The sequence below is a fragment of the Carlito syrichta genome, unplaced genomic scaffold, assembly GCF_000164805.1.
Source record: "Carlito syrichta isolate Samal-C Ts95f unplaced genomic scaffold, Tarsius_syrichta-2.0.1 Scaffold12763, whole genome shotgun sequence".
Taxonomy (NCBI): Eukaryota; Metazoa; Chordata; class Mammalia; order Primates; family Tarsiidae; genus Carlito; species Carlito syrichta.
Genome location: NW_006956859.1, coordinates 45457 through 68330, shown reverse-complemented (window position 1 = coordinate 68330; position 22874 = coordinate 45457). Strand labels below are relative to the sequence as shown.

Genomic DNA, 22874 nt, shown 5'->3' with positions numbered 1-22874 from the left:
CTCACGTTGGCCATTCCACTGACAGAAGAAGTTATGATCTTCACAGTGTCCATGGTGACTTTGTGAACCATCTTCTCCTCTAAATCCCTCAGATAAAAGCTCTCCCGGCGATTTGTCTGGAAGATAGAACCGAGGGGTTCCCATGTGTGGGATGGCAGGGGCTTGCAGTGGTCCCAGGTGTGGCAGCCCAGATACTGGGTCTCCAGAACGCTCAGAGTTGTGCATGTGTCTTTTGCTCATAGGACTGCACACATCTTCACCTGCAGGTCTACTGCATATCTATGTACTTCATCATGAACCTATGTGCAGGTCCAACACAGGTAAACCGTGAGGCATTCTTGCCTCAGCACTTTGGAAACCATTTACAAAGTCCAGCTGCTCCATGGTCTGCAAGTTGGGGTCACTCACCAGTTTGTAGGTGGATAAGGTCAGCTGAACAGACACATACTTCAGGCCCCAGCCTTTGATCCTCTCTTGGTAGCCAGACAGAACCAACTGGCCAATGATGCGGAGAATAGCCATTCTCACCTGAGAGGACAAGGCAGTGGATATTCTGGGGGTTGGGTTGGGTTCCAGGTCACCCAATCCTGTGGCACGAGACAGCTAGGAATTGAGCACGCTCTGTGTTGAAAGGGGCCTCAGAGGCCACTTGGCAATTGCCCACTCTGTCCACCAGCCTGACTCATCCAGTGGGTGTCCCACTCTGCACTCTGCCTACCTGGGAGCCTTATTTGAGCCCTGCAGAGACACGGAGCCCTCTCCCTTCATCTTAGCATCCCTGACGAGGAAAACTCATCTCTTATCCTGGGCTCCCTGGGACTCACTCTGGCAAGACTCACATGTGTGTGTATGTGTGTGTGTGGAGGTGGGGGGCAGTGTTAGATAGCCAAACAAGCCTTTTCTCTCTTCCCTCCACAGCCTCCAGGTATTGGAGACAGTTCTGCCTAAATCTCCAGTCCAAATTCCCTTCCATTCCCTCTCCCATTTCCTGTGGAACCAGAGTTACACTCCAAGGTGGCCATGGCTGCTGTGGAGGCCAGGACTGTGGTTTTCAGGCTTTTGGGGGAGGTGTGGAGATGTATCCCTCAGTTGCCTTTTTCTTTTTTTTTTTTTTGAGTTGGAGTCTCACTCTGTCGCCCAGACTAGAGTGCAGTGGCCGCTCCCGGCCACCGCAGCCTCGACCTGCTGGGCTCCGGCGATCCTTCCACCTCAGCCTTCCGAGTAACCGGAATTACAGGCATGCGCTACCACACTTGGTTGATTTTTTGATTTATTGTAGAGATGAGGTCTTGCCTGCCCAGGCGGGTCTCGAACCCACGGGCTCAGGCAATTCACTCACCTCAGCCTCCCAAAGGCGCGGGATTACAGGCTGAGCGACCAAGCCCAGCTTGCCTTTTTCACATGCAACACAGACCTTACAAAACCTCTTAGCAGCCAAGCGGCTCTCACTGAAGCTAGGTTTGCTCGCCTCTCTTCTGTCCTATGTAGTACCTGAGACACATCACTTGAAAACTCCAGATGCTGGATGAGAATGAAGATCCCAAGAGTGGAACCTCAGCTTTCACTGCACTGTTGTTCCACTCAGGACTAGCCGAGAAGTGAGGTGTTCTTCCAAAGGCTCCCAAAGCATAGCCCCACAGAGGTGGATGGGCAGCCAAGGCCACCCGCCTGGACTTCCCTTTACCTCCCTGGCAGGGTGCCCTGAGCACCATCCCTTTCCAGATCTCTACTCCATTACCTTGGATCGAGTATCAGAGAGGGTGTTCTTGACTACCCGGATGGCCAGGTAGATGGTTCTGATATTCATCCTGGGATCTGGAAGAGGAAAACCGACCTGGAGGGCTATGGTTCGGTGGGACGTCAGGTGGCTCGTCCCACATCAAGGCATCACATTGTTTTTCCGCCAACATTCCCCAAGCTCAGGAGCACTTTCTTAGGAGCCTCCCTGGCCAGGTTGTCCCTGACCAGCTCCCTCTGAAACCAGCGCAATTTTCCAACAAACTGAGGCTGAGAGAACTGAAGCTTGAGAAGTTTGTGTACAATGCAACAACACCTGCTGCCTGTTGACCAGCTCCTCTTCCTTACTTTTCCCTGCCTGTTTTCCCACATGTGGTTACAATGAAACCCCCTCATTCAACCACCACCTGCTGCCGATTGGCCAACTCCTCTTCCTTGTCATTCCTGTTTTCCTTCCCTGCTAAACAAACCTTTAGCTTAGGGTGAGGGGCGGGACAGATCTGAGGCTTGGCTTCCATCTCTACAGCTGATGTCACCTGTAAAATAATAAAACTTTCTTCCCTGGCAATACTTGTCTCAGTGATTGGCTTTCTATGCATAGAGCAATGGTACCTAGACCAAACCCTTGGCGTTTGGTAACATCTCCCTTCTCAACGGCTGCAGCAGCACCCTCCCCGCTGGCCTGAGGCGGGGGTTGGTTTTACACCTCACTCCCTTGGCCGCTGCTTTGTGTGTGTCTCATTTGAACCTGAGTAGACTCCGCCTAAAAGTTCTTTAGTGCCCCCCAACTGGAAACACAGCAAAGGCTGCAAAGCACAGGTGTGAACAACGTGGGTCCTGGTGCCAGGCTGCCTGGGTTCAAATCCTTGCTCCACCACATCCCAGCTGTGTGACCTCAGGTAAATTACTCAGCCCCTCTCTGCCTCCGTTTCCTCACCTATAAAATGTGTATAATAAAATGCCTCCTTCACAGAGCTACCATGAGCAGTAAATGAATTAACATGGTGCCTGGCACAACATGAGGGCTAGGTGAGTGTTTGCTAGTCCTACAAGTGATGGCAGCCACGCTGTCAAAGAAGCATAAAGGTTTAGGGAGGTAAGAAAGAGTCACGAGAAGGTTCTGGAGCAATCTGGTATGGATGGAGGTAGAGTTAGGTGTTCAGGTTGATACTGTGCTCATGCTAGGGTAGGAAAAAGAGGAAATGAGAACAGGTAGGAAGCAGCAGGTAATCAGGCACTAAGAAAGGATGGTACTTTTTTTGATCAAAAGTTTAGAGTTTTGATCTCCGAGATGGGAACTTTATTTCTGACTATAAAAATAGTATATGATCATTGCATAATTTAAAAATAATCACTCTTAATAGGTTAGGTGTGTCCTTCTAAACCTATTTATGCATAATAATTATAGATTTATTTTATGTAACTGAGTTTATGCTATAAATACTACACCCTCTTTAATGCCTGCATAATATTCCATTGTGATGATCTATTGTTTATTCCACAAATTCCCTATATTTAGGCTGTTTCTAATGTTTTGCTCTTAGCACAATGTTATAATGAACATCTTTGTCCTTTGGGCAATTGTTTCCTTCAGGCAACTGACAAAATGTTGAATTGTTAAGCCCAAGTTTTGGTCCCTATCCAATTGGGCACCCAGTATTGTTCATCGATTTAAGGATTAATCACCCAAGTAGGTTGCATGCAGGTGAATTTTGGGCCTCCAACTGGCCCTCGCTCCCCCTGGCATAGGACCAGGTACCCTTTGTGTTGTTACGTGCCTTCCCCCCACCTCTCATGGCCTCTGTCAATAAAATGTCAAAGGCTGGTTTCTTGTTACCACAGACCATGGATGAGCTAAGTCTAGCCTGCAGGCTAAATCCAGCCCAAAGTCTGTTTTTGAAAATAAGATTTTGTAAGGATGGCTATCATTAATAAATCAAAAAACAACAGATACTAGCACGGGTGCAGAGAAAAGGGTAAGCTTCTATACTGTTGGTGGGAGTGCAAGCCAGTTCAGTCTCTATGGAAAGCAGTGTGGCCATGCCTAAAAGAACTAAAAATTGGCCTTCTATACACTCCAGCAATCCCTCTCCTAGGAATATATGGGGAGGAACAAACATCATTCTACCATAAAGACACCTGCATACGCGTTTATTGTTGCACTATCCACGATAGCAAAAAAAAAGGAACAAACCTTACTGCCTATTGAAAGTAGAATGGATAAAGAAAATGTGGTACATATACCTGATGAAATATTATGCAGCCATGAAGAAGAACAAAATCATGGACTTTGCAGCACTTTGGTTGGAGTTGGAGACCACCATACTTAGTGATCTATCACAGAAACAAAGAACTGCAAACCCCATGTTTTCACTCATAAATGGGACCTGAACATTAACCATGTTAGCACAAGGAAGGGATCAGCAGTCACTGGCCACTGCCATGAGAGGAGGGGGGAGGGTGGGGAGGGCACGTAACAACACAAAGGGTACGTGGTTCTATGCCACGGGGAGTGAAGGCCAGTTGGAGACCTAAAACTCACCCTGCATGCAACCTACTTGTGTGATTAATCCTTACTTGTACCCCACATCTCTATAATAAAATAAAGTTTAATTTAAAAAAAGAAAATAAGATTTAATTGGAACATAGCTACACATAGCAGTCTATGGCTGCTTTTGCTCTCCAGTGGCAAAATTGGATAATTGTCATAGAAACTATATGGCCTGCAAAGTCAAAAATATCTTTACTATCTAGCTTCTTATAGAAAAATGGCCCAAATTCTAGCCATTATCTTTAACATCTGTGTTCATTAGATAAGTAAAAAGGACCTCAATGTAATTTAAATTTGAATTTATTTGAGAGTGAGGTTTAATGCCAGTGGAAGGTTATTTATATACAGTTGTCCAATGTGTGCACTACACAAAGGCACCTGACTTTAGGGATGAGTGGGAGCTGCCCATGTTCTTCAAACCATTATACACCTGCAGAGCTACATGCTGCCAACCAGAAGCACCTTGTTCAAAGTCACACAAAGGAGCAGTATGGGCTAGTGTAGGCATGTCCAACCTGGGGCCCATGGGCCACATGATGCCCAAGACAGCTAGTAATGTGACATCTTTCAACATCATGTGTTTTTTAGCATTTATTTTCTTCATGACCCCATGTGTAGTTCCATTTTTGAAGCTCACAATCACGCCTTATTGATGACATCATTTTTTGACAGCACAAACATTAATTATGAAGCACACAAAGAGCAAAATTTGAACATACATTCCTGACAAGCACCTTGAGAGCTCACTAAGAATTGCAACAACCTTCACTGAACCAGACGTTGATAGATTAGTTTTACAAAAACAAGGTCAAATTTCCCATTAGTTTTATATTGTTCTCATCTTTCTAAACTTTATAATAAAATATATTTTAAAGAGAAGTCTTATTATGTATATACACTATATTATATAACTTACGTGTGGCCCAAGACAATTCCTCTTTACTCGGTGTGGCCCAAGGAAGCCAAAAGGTTGGACACCCATGGGCTAATACCTTGGTAAGGACAGTGATTCCCTTTTGATATCAAGGCCAAGTTTAGAGTTTGGGCTTAGGGACTAGAATCAGGGGTTTAGACTGAGGTTGGACACTGAGGCCAAGAGACTATAGGGTTATATCTGCGTGGTATAGTCAGGCCTTTTATCAGCCTTTGATTTAGCTTTGGAGGTTACTAGTAGGAATCAGGTTAATAGTTTGAAGTTTAGACTCATAGGGGATGGGGAGGGTGGACCACAGTGCTGATTCGGTTCACGGTTAGAGAACATGAAGCACCCAAGAATCATGGCTCCCTGGGCCCACCCAATAGTGTTGTAAAAGGGGAAATGTCAGGTACCCAGACACAGATGAATCCTGTCTCTCCGAAGCCCCACCCTGCTCACCCCACTCACCCCACCTGCCCTGCCTTGCTCACCTTCTGCACTCACCACAGCCCTGATCAGGGTCAGAGTCCCCACCCGGACGACCTCCTTGCTTGTCTCTATCTGGCTGAAGAAGAACTTCATCAACTCCTTGGGGTAGGAGCGAGCTGCAGGTGGAAAGGACGGCTTTAATCATGCCCGCTGGGCCCAGAGCAGGCCCAAAGAAGCAGCCCTGGGCCCAGCACTTAGGGGAGCCAGGACTCCTACAGGCTCCAGCAGACCCGGGGGACAGGCAGGGAGTGCCCCTGTCACGGAGCCTCACCAAGGGCCACGAAGCAGTGCACGATCTCCATCAGGTTCTGGCTGCTATGCTGATGATGGGCCGGGGCCTTGGTGCACACCTGGGAAGGGGGTGGGCATGGAGGGTGAGAGAGGCCACAGGCCAAGGGGTGCACAGGCACAGGGGGCACCAGAGCCTCCCACTTTAGCACGATACAGGAGGCACACGAATGAGTTAGCGGGCAGGCCACCTCCTGCAGGCCACTTCCTGCTGATCTACCCCAAGAACTCCCTGATCCACCCAGCCAAGTTTGTGGGCCTCACCTGGACGTGCAGTTCCGTGAAAATGGTATGTAGCTGCATTGGGGGGATAGGGGTGTTGGTGGTGACTGACACTTCCAGGATCTGTCTCAAGACCTGCAATGGATGGGCAAGTGGTGGAGGTGGCCTTCTACCAACTCAAGCTCAAACTCTGAACCCTTGCTACTCTTGGCCTGCGGTATCAGCATCCCCCGGGAGCTGATTAGAAATTAGTCCCAAGGCCCTACCCTAGACCTGCCAAATCCAAGCCTGAATTTCATGCAGCTCCCAGCTAGTTCCTACGCACAGTGAGGCTTGGGAAGTGCAGCGCAAGGTCTCTGAGCATGGAATTCAAGGCCTTTTTCACCCTGCCCTCCTATGCATCTGAAAGTGAATCCCATTCTTTAGCCAGAATGATCTACAGATGGCTCCTCAAATCAGCTGTGTTCATTTCCACCCCTTGCTTTTATAGGTGAGGCCCACACTCTGTAGACCAGTGACCCCTTTATGCATCTGTCCTGACCATGCCTCCACTTGGAACTCTGCAACGGCTCCATCTTACACAGGGTAAGAGGCTGTTGGGAGTTGACTGGTGTCCTTCCAAAATTCATGCTCACCAGAACCTGAGGATGTGACCTCATTTGGAAATAGACTCTTTGTAGTTGTAATTAGTTCAGAATCTCCAGGCAAGATCATCCTGGGCTTACGGCGAGCTTATACGAAGAGAATACAGAGGAGAAGGCCATGTGACAAAGGCGGAAGAGATCAGAGTGATTCTGCCGCTATCACAGAACATCTGGGGCCACCAAGAGGGAAGAGGTCAGAAAGCTTTCTCCCTTGGAGCCTCCAGAGGGAGCTCAGGCCCTGCTGACACTCTGATTTTGGACTTCTGACCTCGAGAATTATGAGAGCATAAATTTCTGTTATTTTGAGCTGCCTACATGTGGTTCTTTGTTATGGCAAACCTAACAAATGAATACAAAGGCTCCGACCTCACCACAGCCTCCAAGGCCTTTCGGGATCTGGTCCTTTCCACCCGGAATGGCAGTGTCATTTCCCACAAGCCCCATGAGTGCCAGGTTCCACAGCCTCTTTCCAGGGCACAGATGTTGGGTCTGCTGACACGATGTCAAAATATCTGACATCACCTCCCCAACCAGATGATACCTCTTGGACTCTTGAAAACCTTACATTTCCTAGACCTTCTTCCCAAGGTCATGGCCATGTGGCCCTCACCTGTGTGATGAAGAGGGCCTCCAGACTGCCCTGGTACTGCGCCAGCAACAGGGGGATGTAGTCATAGACCTGCTCCCGCAGGTCAATGTTGGGCAGGAGGAGGTTCAGCATGGGTTTCAGGGACCTGATGACCCCCAGCTTCACCTGTCACAGGAAACGGGGTCTTGGATTCATCATCCCAGAACTCCTGCCGCAAGGTCATTGACCTCAGCCCTACCCACAGAATCCAAGGTCACACGACAGAGGGGACCTCAGAAGCAGAGCAAGGTGGGCCATGCGGTGTGGCCAGACTGCTGGGCTTGAGTCCCACTTACCAGCCACGTGACCTTGGTCGGTACTTAAGCTCTCTGTGTCTCAGTTTCCTCATTTTAAAAATAGTCCATCAGCCAGGCTCGGTGGCTCAGCCTGTAATCCCGCGCCTTTGGGAGGCTGAGGTGAGTGGATTGCCTGAGCCCGCGGGTTCGAGACCCGCCTGGGCGGCGAGACCTCATCTCTACAATAAATCAAAAAATCAGCCGGGCATGGTAGCGCATGCCTGTAGTTCCGGTTACTCGGAAGGCTGAGGCAGAAGGATCGCCAGAGCCCAGCAGGTCGAGGCTGCAGTGGCCGGGAGCGGCCACTGCATTCCAGTGTGGGCGACAGAGTGAGACTCCAACTCAAAAAAAAAAAAATAGTCCCTCATAGAGTTGGTATGGAAATATCTCCCACAGGTAACACATACATAGAAAACCCAGCATGTGGCCAGCACTCTCAGAATTATCATTGACTCCCACCCACCCAACCAACAACTCCCTGAGGGCCTTTTTCAAGGCCAGCCTCGTGAAGTGAGGTTCGTGGGTCTAAGCTTTTTAATACACAAATTCCCTAGCTTGGCCATAAGTCAGGTCACCGCCTCCCAAGGGTCCCAGGAATGAGGCTAGACCTGATGATCTCAGCATCTCCCAGCCCCACAGGCCAGGGAGCTGTGACCTGGGAGCCACGGGGCTCTCCTGAGAAGGGTACATCTCACCTCGAGGTTGTGGTGTCTCATCCACACGGTTACAAAGTAGCGAAACATTGGGAACAGCTTCAGGGCAAACTGCTCCTCAGTCATCACAGGGTACACACTGTCCTCCAAGTGCTTCAGGTAAAACTGCACAGTCTCGCAGAAGGTCTCCATGGCTACCAGTGGCAGAGGAGAGATGCGGTTGGTGCCAGAGAGGCCCAAAGCAGAACCGAGCCTCCCTAGCTCACTTTCTCCAGGAGGGAGTACTCCCACATGGCCTTTCCAACTTCTCACAGCTCGCTGGTTTTTACCCAGTATATCTGTGTATGAGAGTTGAGCACTCAGGTGTGTTCAGACCTCTCCCCTTAGAGGACACGGTCAAGGGTAGGGCCTGAAGTATGACTGCCTGCCCACATTCCGGGGATTCCAGTGCAGAGGGCAGTCAGCACCGCTGGCCCTCTTTTTCTTAGGCATCAGCATTTTCTAGCCCATAAAAACATTTAGTAATCACCATCTGGGGCAAGGCGATCAGATTTAAATAGCATCTGAGACCTGCCGAAGTCAAGCCCCAAATGAATACATGTTCCCTAGTCTCCCTCTCCTTTAAATGCCCATAGCCTTTCTCTGGTCTTCTGAAATGCCTAACTACAGAGAGGGCTAAGCAGAGTCACAGTAGGAGCTTCTTCTTTCTAAACTGGGATCTTCTGAAAGGTGCCAACCATGTCTCAGTCCCCTCTCCCTCCAGAGGCCACACAAAGTAGAGCTTGAGCAAATGTTTGGGAACAAATGAGCAGCACACCTCTTGTTCAACAACCTTGCCACTGCTCCTTACCCTGCATTCCCCCTCCGGCACCCTGATCAGGTCAGACTTGCAGGCCCAAGTGGGACACTCACCACTACAGATCACCTGGCGTATCTTGGCTTCATTGGCAAGTCTCAGCATTGTGAATATGGTAGCCAGGGTGATGCCCATGTATGGCATGAACTCAAACACTGTGGGGTCAGGAGGGCGGACGTCACACAGGGAGTTGGGGCCGGAGGTGAGCAGGGAGAAGGCAGAGAGGACAGTCCTGCTGCCTGCCACCTCCAGTCCCTGATGGTCCAGAGCCAGGGAAGCTAGAGCCACAGGAAATAGCGTAGGAGTCACTAAAGCATTAAAAAAGTGAGCTAGAAGCAGGTGAAGGAAGGAAAAAGACAGGAAAGAGAGGCGGAAAGGAAAGAAGAGAGTGAGGAGAAAGAAAAGGAGGCCGAAGAGAGGGCACAAAGGGCCACAGTGGGGAGTGGGGAGGGGAAAAGGCAGGAAGGAGAAAAAATAAAAGGCTCAGAGCTGGAGCTCACAGAGCACATCCAGTCCCCACCGACTGAAGTCTGCCTCCCATAGGAGTCCCCCAAATGTTCTTGGGTGAATGAAGAAGCAGGGAGACAGTGGACAAGACAGATACTGAGAGGAGGCAAGAGGCAAACAGAAGAAAAGAGAGCAGATCTGAAAGGAATCTAATTGTAGAAAGATGTAGTACATATACCCGACGGAATATTATGCAGCCATAAAAAAGAACAAAATTATGAACTTTGCAGCAACTTGGATGAACTTAAAGTCTATAATACTGAGTGATCTATCACAGAAACAAAGAACTGAGAGTCACATGTTCTCACTCATAAGCAGACCTTGATCAGTTATCATAATTCTATATGAAGGGGATTGGCAGTAGTGGGAAACTGCCGGGGGGTGGGGGCACACCTCCTCAACAAGGGTACCTGCATAACTAACATTTGTATACCTAACCCTGAATTGTACCTCACATCTTTAAAGTAAACTTTTTTTTTTAAGAAAAAGCCAGTTACAGACCCACCCTGCAACAGGAGGCAGCCCCCCGCTCCATGCAGACAGCGCCACCCCCTTTCTTCAGAGTTCATAATAATAATGTACATATACTCATAATGAAATAATAATAACACCTCCATTTACTCTCCTGGCCTGGCCCCTCCTTCTGGTACCTTCAACCTGTCCCTCTCCTGAGCTTCTAGTGTGAGCACCTAATAGGCCTGGGCCCTCCTTTTTTCTCTCTCCCTCCCAGTCAGTGGCTAATCCTTCCCATCCTCCCCTTCTCCCCTTCAGCCAGGTCTCCTTTCCCAGCAGGCCATAGACTGTCCTCCTCCCACCTTCTCCAGCCTCATCTGACTGAACCCCTCAGCAGGACTGGACACAACAGTACGGTGCTCCACCCTTCTGAATCCCTTTCCTTGCAGCAGGCCTCACGATTCCGCACTATTCTCCTCTTCTTTCCTCCTCCTAGTGCTCTTATGATGTCAGAGCTCCTGCAGGTTGGGTCCTTGCCTTCTCTCCCTCCTATCACTCCCTGAGTGTCAATGGCTTTGAACGTCACCTACGCTTGGAGGTATCCCAGAACCAGGGACATGCCAAGACCTGCCCTTGAAACTCTGCATCCACAAATTAACTGCTTCACTGAGGGCTCTGCAGGGGTGAGGTCCCCCCTCTCATCCTGATCCCAAACAGTTACTTGCTTGTCATACCCACCGCCTCATATTGTAAACATCTATCTTCTTGTTACTTGTCTATAGCCATTTCTGAGGACAGGGGCCATGCATGTCTTATTCATTGCCATAGCCAGGTACCTGCCACAAGGCCTACGTGGAGTCGGGGCTCAGTTTGTGTTTGTGGGAAAAGGAAAAGAAGAAAAGGAGGAAAGGAGGGAGGAAGGAGGAAGGGAAGAAGGAGGGAGGGAGGAAGGAGAGAAGAGGGAGAAAGGGAGGGAGGGAATAAAAGAGAAAGGGAGATGGGAAGACAGAAAAATGCAGGCAGAGGGAGAGACAGAGGAGAGAAGGAAAGAGGAAAGGAGGGTGAGAAAGATAAAGGGAAGGTAGGAGGGAGGGGAGGGAGGGAGGGAGTAAAAGAGAAGGGAGTTGGGAAGACAGAGAGCAATGTAGGTTGAGGGGAGATGGGAGAGAGGGAAAGAGGAAAGGAGAGTTGGAGGAGGCAGAGAGAATAATGAGACAAAAATGAGAGGTAGAAACACAGAGAATCCTAATAGCAGAGAGAGACAGAGACATACAGAGCTGAGAAGAAGGAAGGAAGAGAGAAATAGGGAAGGGCAGAGGCAAACACGGAGACAGAGAGGAGAATCTGAACGAGGCAGAGACAAGGAGGGAGCACTGGGTGGGGCTGAAGGGACCAGAACGGGGGCTGAGGACCTCCGAGCCCTACCATTGCCGTTGGCCAGCTTGGCCAGGGTGATGATGACAAATTCGTCAGTGAGGTTGAGGGGCTTGAGGTGGTGTTGCAGCTCGTACATGACCAAGCTGAAGTGGTTTCGGGACAGAGCCACCAGGGTGTCACTGGCCACCTCTGCCTTCACGTAACCCTCCATCTGCAGGGAATGGGAGAGGGGCATGTGGCACCACCCTCAGCTGGGCCTTCATGCAAACCCTCCTGCCCCATGCTCTCTCCACCCTTCTTGACCCTGTTGGGCTCAGCCTACCCTGTCCTGTTTGGCAAGGGTATAGGGTCTGGGGCATCCAGGGGCAGGGCACCAATGGCTCAGCCTAGGCTGGCAGAGGGAATCCCAGGGCCCTCCTACCTCTGGGATCTCCCTCATCTCCTTGGAGGCGATGGCCACCAGCCTCTGGACACAGCGCTCCTCCAGCTCCCCCTCCTGCTGGATGATTTCCTGGAGGATGTTGTAGATACTGACCTTGCGCTGGGTGGAAATCTGGGAAACAAGTATGGTCAGTGGGAAGATACTCAGCCAGGCAGGGGCCTGGCATAAACCCCACCCTGCTCCCAGCATCACGAGTCCACTTCCCTTCCTTCTCATTGTCTTCCTTCCCCACACCTCATCTGGAGAAGGTAACCACCATCCTCCAACCATACATATCTCAGATCCCAACTCCTTCATTTCCAACTCCTGCTTCCTTTCTCCTACCCTACTCATCCCACTGGTGATGTCAATATGACTTGCGTGTCTGTACTCCCTGCCTTGTTTTCAGTCAATATTTAGCAAGACAGGTGTCAAATGGTCAACACACAAGGTCAATAACATGCACTGGGCTTGGCCATTTTGAAAGCCCAAGAAGGCAGGCTCACCTTGCCGTTAGCCCTAGTGAGGGAGCGTGTAAGACCAGGAAATTTGCCTCTTACTCTCTCTTCAGTCCTGCAGGGTTGGCACTTATCACCACTGAAAGTTACCTGGTTTAGAATGGGATTGGACAGATGGATTGTGCACCCCAGACCATACCTGGAGAGTTTTATTTGAGAATGATGCACTTAATCAGGCATGATAAGCCACTCTTCAGGAATGAGGGTTGACTTTCTACATGGGGTCACTGCCTGCAAAGACTTCAGGGAAAATGGCCTGCTGCCTCAGGGTAGAAAGGGCACTTCCCAACAGTCCAGAAACCCTGAGCAAATTTGGTACCTCAGTAAGAGAGGAATTCACTCAAATCTATAAGTTTTACGGTGAAATTTAGCACAGGAAGTTTTGGCCTTGGTTTTCTAGTTTTGGGATAGCAAATATTAGAAGTTTTACAAACTCTAATCTCTGATTGCAATAATAATGCCTGGACAGAAATTAATGATATGACCTTAGTAGCTCATCAGTTCTGCGTGGCTCAAGACCAGTGTTTCTCAACCGTTATTATTATTGTTATTGCCCCTGAAGTAGGCTTGCTAGATATTTTTTCCTAAGGCACCATAGATGTGGAGACAACTACAATACCCCACAGCCAGCTGAAACTTTAATACTTAGACATATTATATATATGCATGTGTATGTATACACACACACACACACACACACACACACACACACACACACACACACACCCAGAGGTGCCAAAAATGTATACACATTTTAAGAAATGTTAAGAGATGTTCACTGAAATCAGAAGTGTCTTGACACTGGTGGTAACCACTTTGAGCACCTCTTGTAATTGTAGAAGTCAAACGTGACTTGTATTCATCTTATTGAGTATTACAATTTTAATGCAGTTTTTTCCTTTTTTTAAAATGTGTATACATTTTTTGGCACTCTCTGTATTTTTATGTGCTGTATACATATCTGTGCTTTAACATGAAAAAGTAAAATTTTCTTTATCCCCCAAGAACCAGTTTCCTTAACCGGGAGCAATATCATCCCATTGAGAATGCAAGCTCTAGATTTTCAGACTAGACTCAAGAAGGCCTATTTGCTTCATTCACACTCTTGCTGCACCCTATATAAATAGCCAGGCAAATTATAATAAGATCAGCATTTTTTGTGATCAAGAATAATCTTCAGAGAGTATTTATAGTCACAAGACAAAAATTGTCAAAGACGTAGAAACCAGCAGAAGCAATCACTAAGTTGCCTTCCAGAGCCGTGCTTGGTGCTGTCTGGCAGATGCTCTGGGGTTATGGAATTCAATAGGGTGTGCATCTTTGATTGCCAAGGTGACTTTACAACTCTGTAGGGAAAGAAGTGAAGTCTTAGAAGATGGGTAGCAATGCACATGTTTCCTCCACAGCAATGAAAACAATTCCTGCTCATGGCAATGCAAATGGATTTTGTCTGGTAAAGCATAGAAATCTCTACAGGTATAATTCTTATTTGAACAGCTTTTAACATCTAACTGGTTCCTTAATTAATTAAGGATTAAATAAAATATTTGAAGCATGTTAATTTCAAAATGTACCTATTCGTTTATTGTCACTGATCACTGGTTAAGGCCTGCATATTAATCATGCTTCATTTCCCAGTGCTTTGGCATCTGGCCTTGTTAACCCTGGAGAGGCTGCTTCTCCCAGAGCTAGCCAATTCCTAGAGCTAGGAAACAACCTGCCCAGGAGCTTTTTTTTTTTGGTAGAGATGTGGTCTCACTATGCTGCCCAAGCTGGTCTCAAACTCCTGGGCTCAAGCAAACTTCCTGCCGTGGCCTCCCAAAGTGCTGAGTTACAAGCCTGAACCGCTGCACCAGGCCAGAATGCTTTTTTAAATGCAAAACAACTGTTGTGGACTGAATTGGGTACCCTAAAAATCCATATGTTAAAGCCCTTAACCCCGTAATGGGATGGTATTTGGAGATGAGTCCTCTGGGAAGTAACTAGGGTTAAATGAGATAATGGGGCTCTACTTTCATGGAATTAATGTCCTTATAAAAGGAGAGGACATAAGAGCGTTTTCTTTCTCTCTGTGCATGCACAGAAGAAAAGCCATGTGAGGACACAGTGAGAAGGCAGTCAAGCAAAAAGGAAGCAAGGAAGAGAGTCCTTAGCAGAAACTAAATTTGCTCGTACCTTGATCATGGACTACCAGTCTCTAGAACTATTAGAAAATAAATTTATGTTGTTTAAGCCACCCAGTCTGTGATACTGTGTCATGACATCATGAGCAGACCAATACTCCAACCAATTCAGAGCCCACCTCCCAACCATCTCCCTCGTCAGGCTCTAACACAGGCAAGTCCAACCTGCCGCCCATAGGACGCATGTGGCCCAAGACAGCTAGTAATGCAGCCTCACAAAATCTTTTAACATCATGTTAAAGCAAACATTTCTGACACCTTGAGAAGTCTTGTTATGTATATATACTAGCTAAATTATATAATTTATGTGAGGCCCAAGACTATTCCTCTTTTCTCAAAGTCAAAAGGTTGGATACCCCTGCTCTAACTCTTTGTGCCACTATTCACTGGACCTAATCAAAAAGGAAGGCACCATAGAATTTGGGACAGCTACTATGCCCCAGAGCCAGCTAAAAGTATTGAAACTAGCCAATACTAAGCCTTCTTCCTCTGTCTCAAAAGTTCCTTCCCACAGAAACCACAATAAAAACTCTTGCTTATAATTTCCCCTCACTCCTTCTGCCTCCTGACAGACTCACCTGCTTCCCTGTGTGATCCTGCATGGTGTGGTGTGCCTACTCCTCTCAGGAACTGTGAGTAACAAACTATCTTTTCAAAGTCAAGTGTCTTCTAAGCTGTTGACCTCACTATATTTGAATAATAATAACACCCACATTTTAAAACAGCATGTTTGGAAAACCCCTTGTTTGTGTTCCCCAACTCCTGCACACCTCTCTCATGGTTGCCATACACCTTTCTACAAAATGAAATTTTCGAAAGAAGGATCAAAATAACAAAGAGAGGCAACTGAGGGAGAACACTGGAATTCGGCAAGAAGGTGAAAAGCCTCTCTTAGGCACATAAATCCAAGATGGCAGCGTAAAGAAGGATGTGAAGCAGCCAGCAAGCAGGGATCACTCAGAGTCAAGAGGGACTCCCTATTGCAGAAAAATGGTAAGCAGGAGATCCTCAGCAGTCCACGTTTGCAACACAGATGCCTGTAATCCTGACTCAGGAGAGCCCCTCAGCTCTCACGTTTCCTGAGCATAGTATAAGGAGCTACCTGGAGTCCACACTGAGGGACTCCCTCAGAAAGGGAATGTCCTGTATCCCTCCCATCCCCTGGACCCAGGCTACTGTAGCAGAGCATCATTTTGAGAGTGGGGTCACTACCAGACTACATCCTGCTCTGGAAAGAACAGCGCTTGCAATGCATTTTTTTTTTTTTTTGAGTTGGAATCTCACTCTGTCATCCAGACTGGAGTGCAGTGGCCACTCCCGGCCACCGCAGCCTCGAACTGCTGGGCTCCGGCGATCCTTCCACCTCAGCCTTCCAAGTAGCCTGAATTACAGGCATGCGCTACCAGGCCCAGCTGATTTTTTGATTTACTGTAGACATGAGGTATCGCTGCCCAGGCGGGCTCAGGCAATCCACTTACCTCAGCCTCCCAAAGGCGCGGGATTACAGGCTGAGCCACCGAGCCCGGCTTACATTGCATTTCTACATTGCATTCACCCTACCCTGTCAGGGTCCCCACTGACATCTCCCCACAACCATCCAAAGGACTACATCATTAACAGTGCCAGCTAGACCAAGTGAGGCAGCTATGCTCACCCAAGCCTCTGTAGTGTCCTACACCCTGAAGAACAAACAGTCTGGCATATCAGGGAGACAAAACACACATTCCCCAGAACCTGAGAGCTGCCTGCCTTGCAACAGTGACCCTGATCCAAATGTGGTAAAGTCTGAGGATAGGCCTTTCCAGGGTCCACTGCCACCATCACTAGCAACCACACATGCCACCCAGGAGCCCAAGAGCCAACCTGCCATGTGCCATCTACCACAAAAACCCATGCCCACTGCCCAGGGATCTGAGGACTAGCCCTCCAAGGCCCACTGCTGCCATTGTCAGTGAACTCAACACCTCCAGCATCAGAAACATCATGTGTTTGCACATGTCCCCCAGGGGCTTAAGGACTGATTCATCTGGTATCCCCACTCCCAGCAAAATTGCCCACAGCCTGCACAAATAACTTCAGCATAAGCCTCTGAGGAACTCACAGACACCACTGATATTGATAACAACTGAATAAATAGCACAAAGACTACACTACTTTACGCATCCAGAAGCAAAACCAAATTGCCATTCCCAACTGATAATATAGGTGCATATACAGGAAAACGTATTATTCTATGAAAGCTACTTCATAAAATTAGAAGCAACTATTATACCAGATGTGCAGATATCAATATAAGGACACAACAAAAATAAAAAAGCAAGGAAACATGACACTTGCATAGGAGCACAATTCTCCAGTAACCGACCACAAAGAAAAGAAAATCTATAAAATGACTAGAAAGAAATGCAAAATAATAATCTTACATAAGCTCTGATACAAAAAATTACAGATAGTACAAAGAAATAATTAACTAATTTATAATCTGAATGAGAATTTCAGCAAAGAGATAGATGCATTTTTTTTTAAAATAACAAAAAAATTGGAGCTGGAGAATTAAATAAATAAAATAAAATTACAATCAAGAGCTTCAATAATAGACTAGATCAGTCAAAAAAAAATTCTGAACTTGAAGACAGTTCTTTTGAAAAGAATGAAGAAATCCTACGTGATACATAGAACATCATTAAGAGAACATATATTCAAATTTTGGCAATTCCAAAAGAAGAGATGGGAAAGGCATAGAAAACCTATTTGATAAAATAATAGCTGAAGCCAGGCTCAGTGGCTTAGACTGTAATCCCGTGCCTTTGGGAGGCTGAGGGGAGTGGATTGCCTGAGCCCGCGGGTTCGAGACCCACCTGGGCGGCGAGACCTCATCTCTACAATAAATCAAAAAATCAGCCAGGCGTGGTAGTGCATGCCTGTAATTCCAGCTACTTGGAAGGCTGAGGCGGAAGGATCGCCAGAGCCCAGCAGGTCGAGGCTGCGGTGGCCGGGAGCGGCCACTGCACTCCAGTCTCGGCGACAGAGTGAGACTCCGACTCAAAAAAAAAAAAAAAATTGCTGAAAACTTCTCAAGTCATGAAAAAAAATATAGACATCCAGATACAGGAAGCTTAAAGATTTTCAAATAAATTCAAGTCAAAAGGTCCTCTCTTAGGTGCATATAATTAGACTGTCAAAAGCCAAAGACAGAAAATTCTATAAACAGCAAGAAAAAAGCATCAAGTCACATAAAAGTAGACTAACAGCATATTTCTCAACAGAAATCTTAAAGATCAGGAGAAAATATAATAATATATTTAAAGTGGTAAAAGAAAGAAAGAAAGAAAGAAAAACCTGCCAGCCAAGTACACTATACCCAGCAAAGTTATCCTTAAGACATGGAGGAGATGCAAAATCATTCCAAAGCAAGCAAAAACTTAGGGAATTTGTCACTATTCAGCTGACCCTACAAGAAATCCTTAACAAAATTCTACATCTGGAAGTGAAAGAATAATATCTAGCATCAGGACAGCATGCAAAAGTATAAAATTCACTGATATCATTTGGAACAGATAACAAAGAGAAATAATGCACACAGATGAGAAAAAGAAATAAAATATTATCACCACAGAAAACCACCAAACTTCAAATACAGAGAGAGAGAGTGAGAGAGAGAGAGAGAGAGAGAGGAGAAGGGAAGGGAAGGAAGACAAAAACAAAGAAGGCAAAACAATCAGAAAATAATTAACAAAATGAGAAGAGTAAGTCCTTATAATAACTTTAAATGTAAATGGTTCAAATGCCCCAATTAAAAGATATAGAATGACTAAATGGATTTAAAATAAAAAAACAAGAGTCAACCATATGCTGCCTACAAAAACTCTTCACCTGTAAAGATACACATAGACTGAAAGTAAAGGTAAAGAAAAAGATATTTCACACAAATGGAAACCAAAAGCGTGCAGGAGTAGCTATGCTTATATTAGATCAAATAGACTTTATGTCAAAAAACATAAAAAGAAACAAAGGTCAGTATATAATGATAAAAGGGTCAATTCAGCAAGAGAATATTACAACTATAAATACACATGCAACCAACACCAGTGTACCCAGATATATAAAATAAATATTGGCCAGGTTCAGTGGCTCAGCCTGCAATCCCAGCACTTTGGGAAGCTGAGGTGAGTGGATTGCCTGAACCCGTGAATTTGAGACTCACCTGGGCAACTTGGCAAGACCTTATCTCTACAAATCAAAAATCAGCTGGGCATGGTAGCACTGAAGCAGAAGGATCACTGGAGCCCAGTAGGTCAAGGCTGCAGTGGCCAGGAGTGTGCCACTGCACTCCAGCCTGGGCAACAGAGTGAGACTTCTACTCAAATATATATACATATATAATTAGTGTTAGAAAGAGAGGTTGATCCCAATATAATATTTTGGGAGTTCAACAGCCCACTTTCAGCATTAAACAGATTATCTGGATAGAAAATAAAAAAAGAAACATCAGACAACAGACAAAGGTACCTAACAGACATTTACAGAATATTTCACCCAACAGTTGCAGAATATACATTCTTATCAGCCCATGAAACATTATTAGACTACAAAATAAAGTCTCAATAAATTTTTGAAAATGAAGGCATATCAAGTACCTTCTCAGACCACAATGGATTAAAACTAGAACTCAATAACAAGAGTAATTTTGGAGGCTATGCAAATACATGAAAATTAATCACGACAACCAATGACTCTATGAATGAATGAGGAAGGAAATAAAAAAATGTTCTTGAAACAAAGAAAATGGAAACACAATATATTAAAACCTATGGGATACAGAAAAAGTAATACTAAGAAAGATGTTTTAGCAATAAATGCCTGCATCAGAAAAGTAGAACTATTTCAATTAAGAATCTAATGATACACATCAAGGAAATAGAAAAGCAAGAATAAATAAGACCCAACAGTAGTAGAAGTAAATAAATAATAAAATTAAGTGATTCCAAATGATGGCATAGGAGCAAGATGGCTTCATTCTCTTGTACCCCTCAACACACAGAAAACCAAAACAAATGTAAAGCAACAAGAGTGTCACCAGCAATATTCCAGAACTTAAATAGGAGAATAAGGCAGTTCTTAGGGCCACAAAGAAGTGAAAAACTCTGAGTAGATGGTAAGAAAACCAGACTTTCATATCTGCAATGCCCCTCTCCCCCAATCTACCTGGCTCCAAGCCTATGAAAACTTTCTCCCTGTCATGGTCTCTACAATGGAAAAAGTGGGATAAAAATGGACAACTAATTTCCTGACCATCTTGGGTTACTTGGCAGAAAACCTGTCTCTTCCTCAACCCATAGGAAGCATCAGGAGTGATTGGGGGAGAAACATATTTGAGGACAATCAGAGACAAAGGGAGGAGGTGAAACTACCATTAGTAGGCCTGGAACTCTGCTCTGTAACTTGGCCATAGGAGACACCAAGTCAAAGTGGCTGTTCAACAGCGCCACACTGTAGGAGGTTTGCTCCATAAGTCCCCCTGGGCATGAACACCTAGCCACCATTCCCATACCACTGAGATATCCCCTTTGGGACCTACCCCATTTGGAATGGGTGTTACTCTAATTGTTTACTAGAACTGAGGCAAGTCTAGGATTAAGGTACCATATGATGCCAAAAAGGAGGCAGCAACCTAGCAGGATAAAAAAGAAAATCAACAGGTAAATCACAAAAAATCTCCAAGCAAGCATATTCAATAAAAGACAAAACAAGAGGACAGAGAAGACAAATAACCAATCTTTCAATGCAATGATACAGACATACATCCATGAGAAACAATAGCAAACAGGGAACCATGACCTCACCAAATGGACAAATTAAGGAACCAGTGTTTGCCCCTAACGAGATAGATGGCTGTATGTAAACTCTCTAACCAAGAATTAAAAATAATGGTTTTAAGAAAACTTGGTGATTTTCAGGATAACATAGAAAGGCAATTAATAAATGTATCAGAGAAATTTAAGAAAGAGATTGAAATAATTTTTAAAAATCAAACAGAAGTCTTAAAACTGAGAAATAAATTTGCTGAACTAAAATATTCACTGGAGGCATTCAACAACAGAATGGATCAAGCAATGGAAAGATCAGTGAGCTTAAAAGTCTATTTGAAAATAAACAGAGAGCCAGGCTCGGTGACTCAGCCTGTAATCCCGCACTTTGGGAGGCTGAGGTGAGTGGATTGCCTGAGCCTGCAGGTTCGAGACCCTCCTGGGCAGGCGAGACCTCATCTCTACAATAAATCAAAAAAATCAGCCGGGTGTGGTAGCACATGCCTGTAATTCCGGCTACTTGGAAGGCTGAAGCGGAAGGATCACCTGAGCCCAGCAGGTCGAGGCTGCGGTGGCCAGGAGCAGCCACTGCACTCCAGTCTGGGCGACAGAGTGAGACTCCAACTCAAAAAAAAAAAAGAAAGAAAGAAAAGAAACAAGAGAAATAATGAAAGGGAATGAAGATCACCTACAAGATATAGAAATGTAGCTCAAAAGATCAAATCTAAGAATTATTAGTGGTCAAGAGGAAGTTGAGCGAGAGCAAGGAGTAAAGAGCTTATTCAAAAAAAATCATAACAAAAAACTTTTCAAAACTTTTTTTTCAAGATAAATATCTCTTTTTCGAGACAAATATCCAGGTATAAGAAGGTCAGAGAACACCAAATAGATTCAACCCAAATAAGACTTCCCCAAGGCATATAATAATTAAACTCTCAAAGAGTTTGACAGGACAAAGAGAGACCCCTAAAAGCAGCAAGAGGAAAGAAGCTAATGACATACAAAGAAGCTTCAATTCGTCTGGCAACAGACTTCTCCATGTAACCCATACAGGCCAGGAGGGAGTGGGATGACATTTTCAAAGTATTAGGGGGACTTCAAAAATACTGTATCCATCAAAGTTATCTTTCAAACATAAAGAAGAAATAAAATCTTTTCCAGACAAGTAAAAGATGAGTGAATTCATCACCACCAGACCCATCTTACAGGAAATATTAGAGGAATTTTTTTTATCTGAAAGAAAAAAACACTAACATGGAAAAAAGAAAATATTTAAAGGTATAAACCCTACTGGTAGCCGGGCTCGGTGGCTCAGCCTGTAATCCCACGCTTTGGGAGGCTGAGGTGAGTGGATTGCCTGAGCCTGTAGGTTCGAGATCCACCTGGGCAACTTGACGAGACCTCATCTCTACAATAAAAATCAAAAAATTAGCCGGGTGTGGTAGCGCGCACCTGTAGTTCCAGCTACTTGGAAGGCTGAGGTAGAAGAATCGCCAGAGCCCAGCAGGTCAAGGCTGCGGTGGCTGGGAGCGGCCACTGCACCCCAGTCTGGGCAACAGAGTGAGACTCCAACTCAAAAAAAAAAAAAAACCTACTGGTAAAATTAAGTATACAAACAAACCTAAAATTGTCTAATGTGGTGGTGTGCAATCTATTTATAACTCTAATATGAAGCCCAAAATGACAAATCTGTCAAAAACAATAATACCTACAGCAAATTGTGAAGAGACAGACAAAATAAAAATACAAATTGAGATGATATGAAGTCAAAATGTGGAGGGGATTGAGTTAAAGCGTAGAGGCTTTTTTTCTCATTTTTTCTTAGTTTACTTGTTTTATTCTTTGCTTTGTGATCTAAGATAAATTGTCATCTCTTTAAAATAACTTTTTATACCTGTAAGTTGTTTTTAGTAAGCCTCATGATAACCACAATGCAAAAAATTGTAATATATTCACTAAAAATATGAAGCAATTAATTAAAACATACGACTGGACAAAATCACTTAACCACAATGGAAGACAGTATGAAAAAAGAAAGGAAGAGCAGAATTACAAACAACCAGAAAACAAGCAACATAATGATAGTAGGAGGTCCTTGTTTATGAATAATAACACTGAATGTAAATGAAATCAACTCTCCAGTTAAAAGACATGCGGTGGCTGAATGGCTAAAGAAATAAGATCCAATTACATGCTGCCTACAAGAAACCCACTTCACTTATAAAGAAACCCACTTCACCTATAAAGACATACATAGAGAAGGGATGGAAAAACATATTCCATGCAACTGGAAGCCAAAAAAGAGCAGGAGTAGCTATACTAGCATCA

General features: G+C 45.4%; 1 protein-coding gene across 1 annotated transcript in view; it reads right to left on the bottom strand.

The window, feature by feature from the left end:
* Positions 1-22874, bottom strand: part of MROH2A (maestro heat like repeat family member 2A) — a 63422-nt gene that overhangs the window by 33552 nt on the left and 6996 nt on the right. Inside the window, exons 4-14 of the mRNA XM_008056293.1 lie at positions 12039-12170; positions 11666-11828; positions 9337-9435; positions 8467-8618; positions 7458-7601; positions 6246-6338; positions 5965-6043; positions 5696-5809; positions 1739-1815; positions 409-528; positions 6-116 (exon numbers count right to left, since the gene is read on the bottom strand). Of these exons, the coding sequence (XP_008054484.1) occupies positions 6-116; positions 409-528; positions 1739-1815; positions 5696-5809; positions 5965-6043; positions 6246-6338; positions 7458-7601; positions 8467-8618; positions 9337-9435; positions 11666-11828; positions 12039-12170 (1284 nt within the window). The remainder of the gene's footprint in view (positions 1-5; positions 117-408; positions 529-1738; positions 1816-5695; positions 5810-5964; positions 6044-6245; positions 6339-7457; positions 7602-8466; positions 8619-9336; positions 9436-11665; positions 11829-12038; positions 12171-22874) is intronic.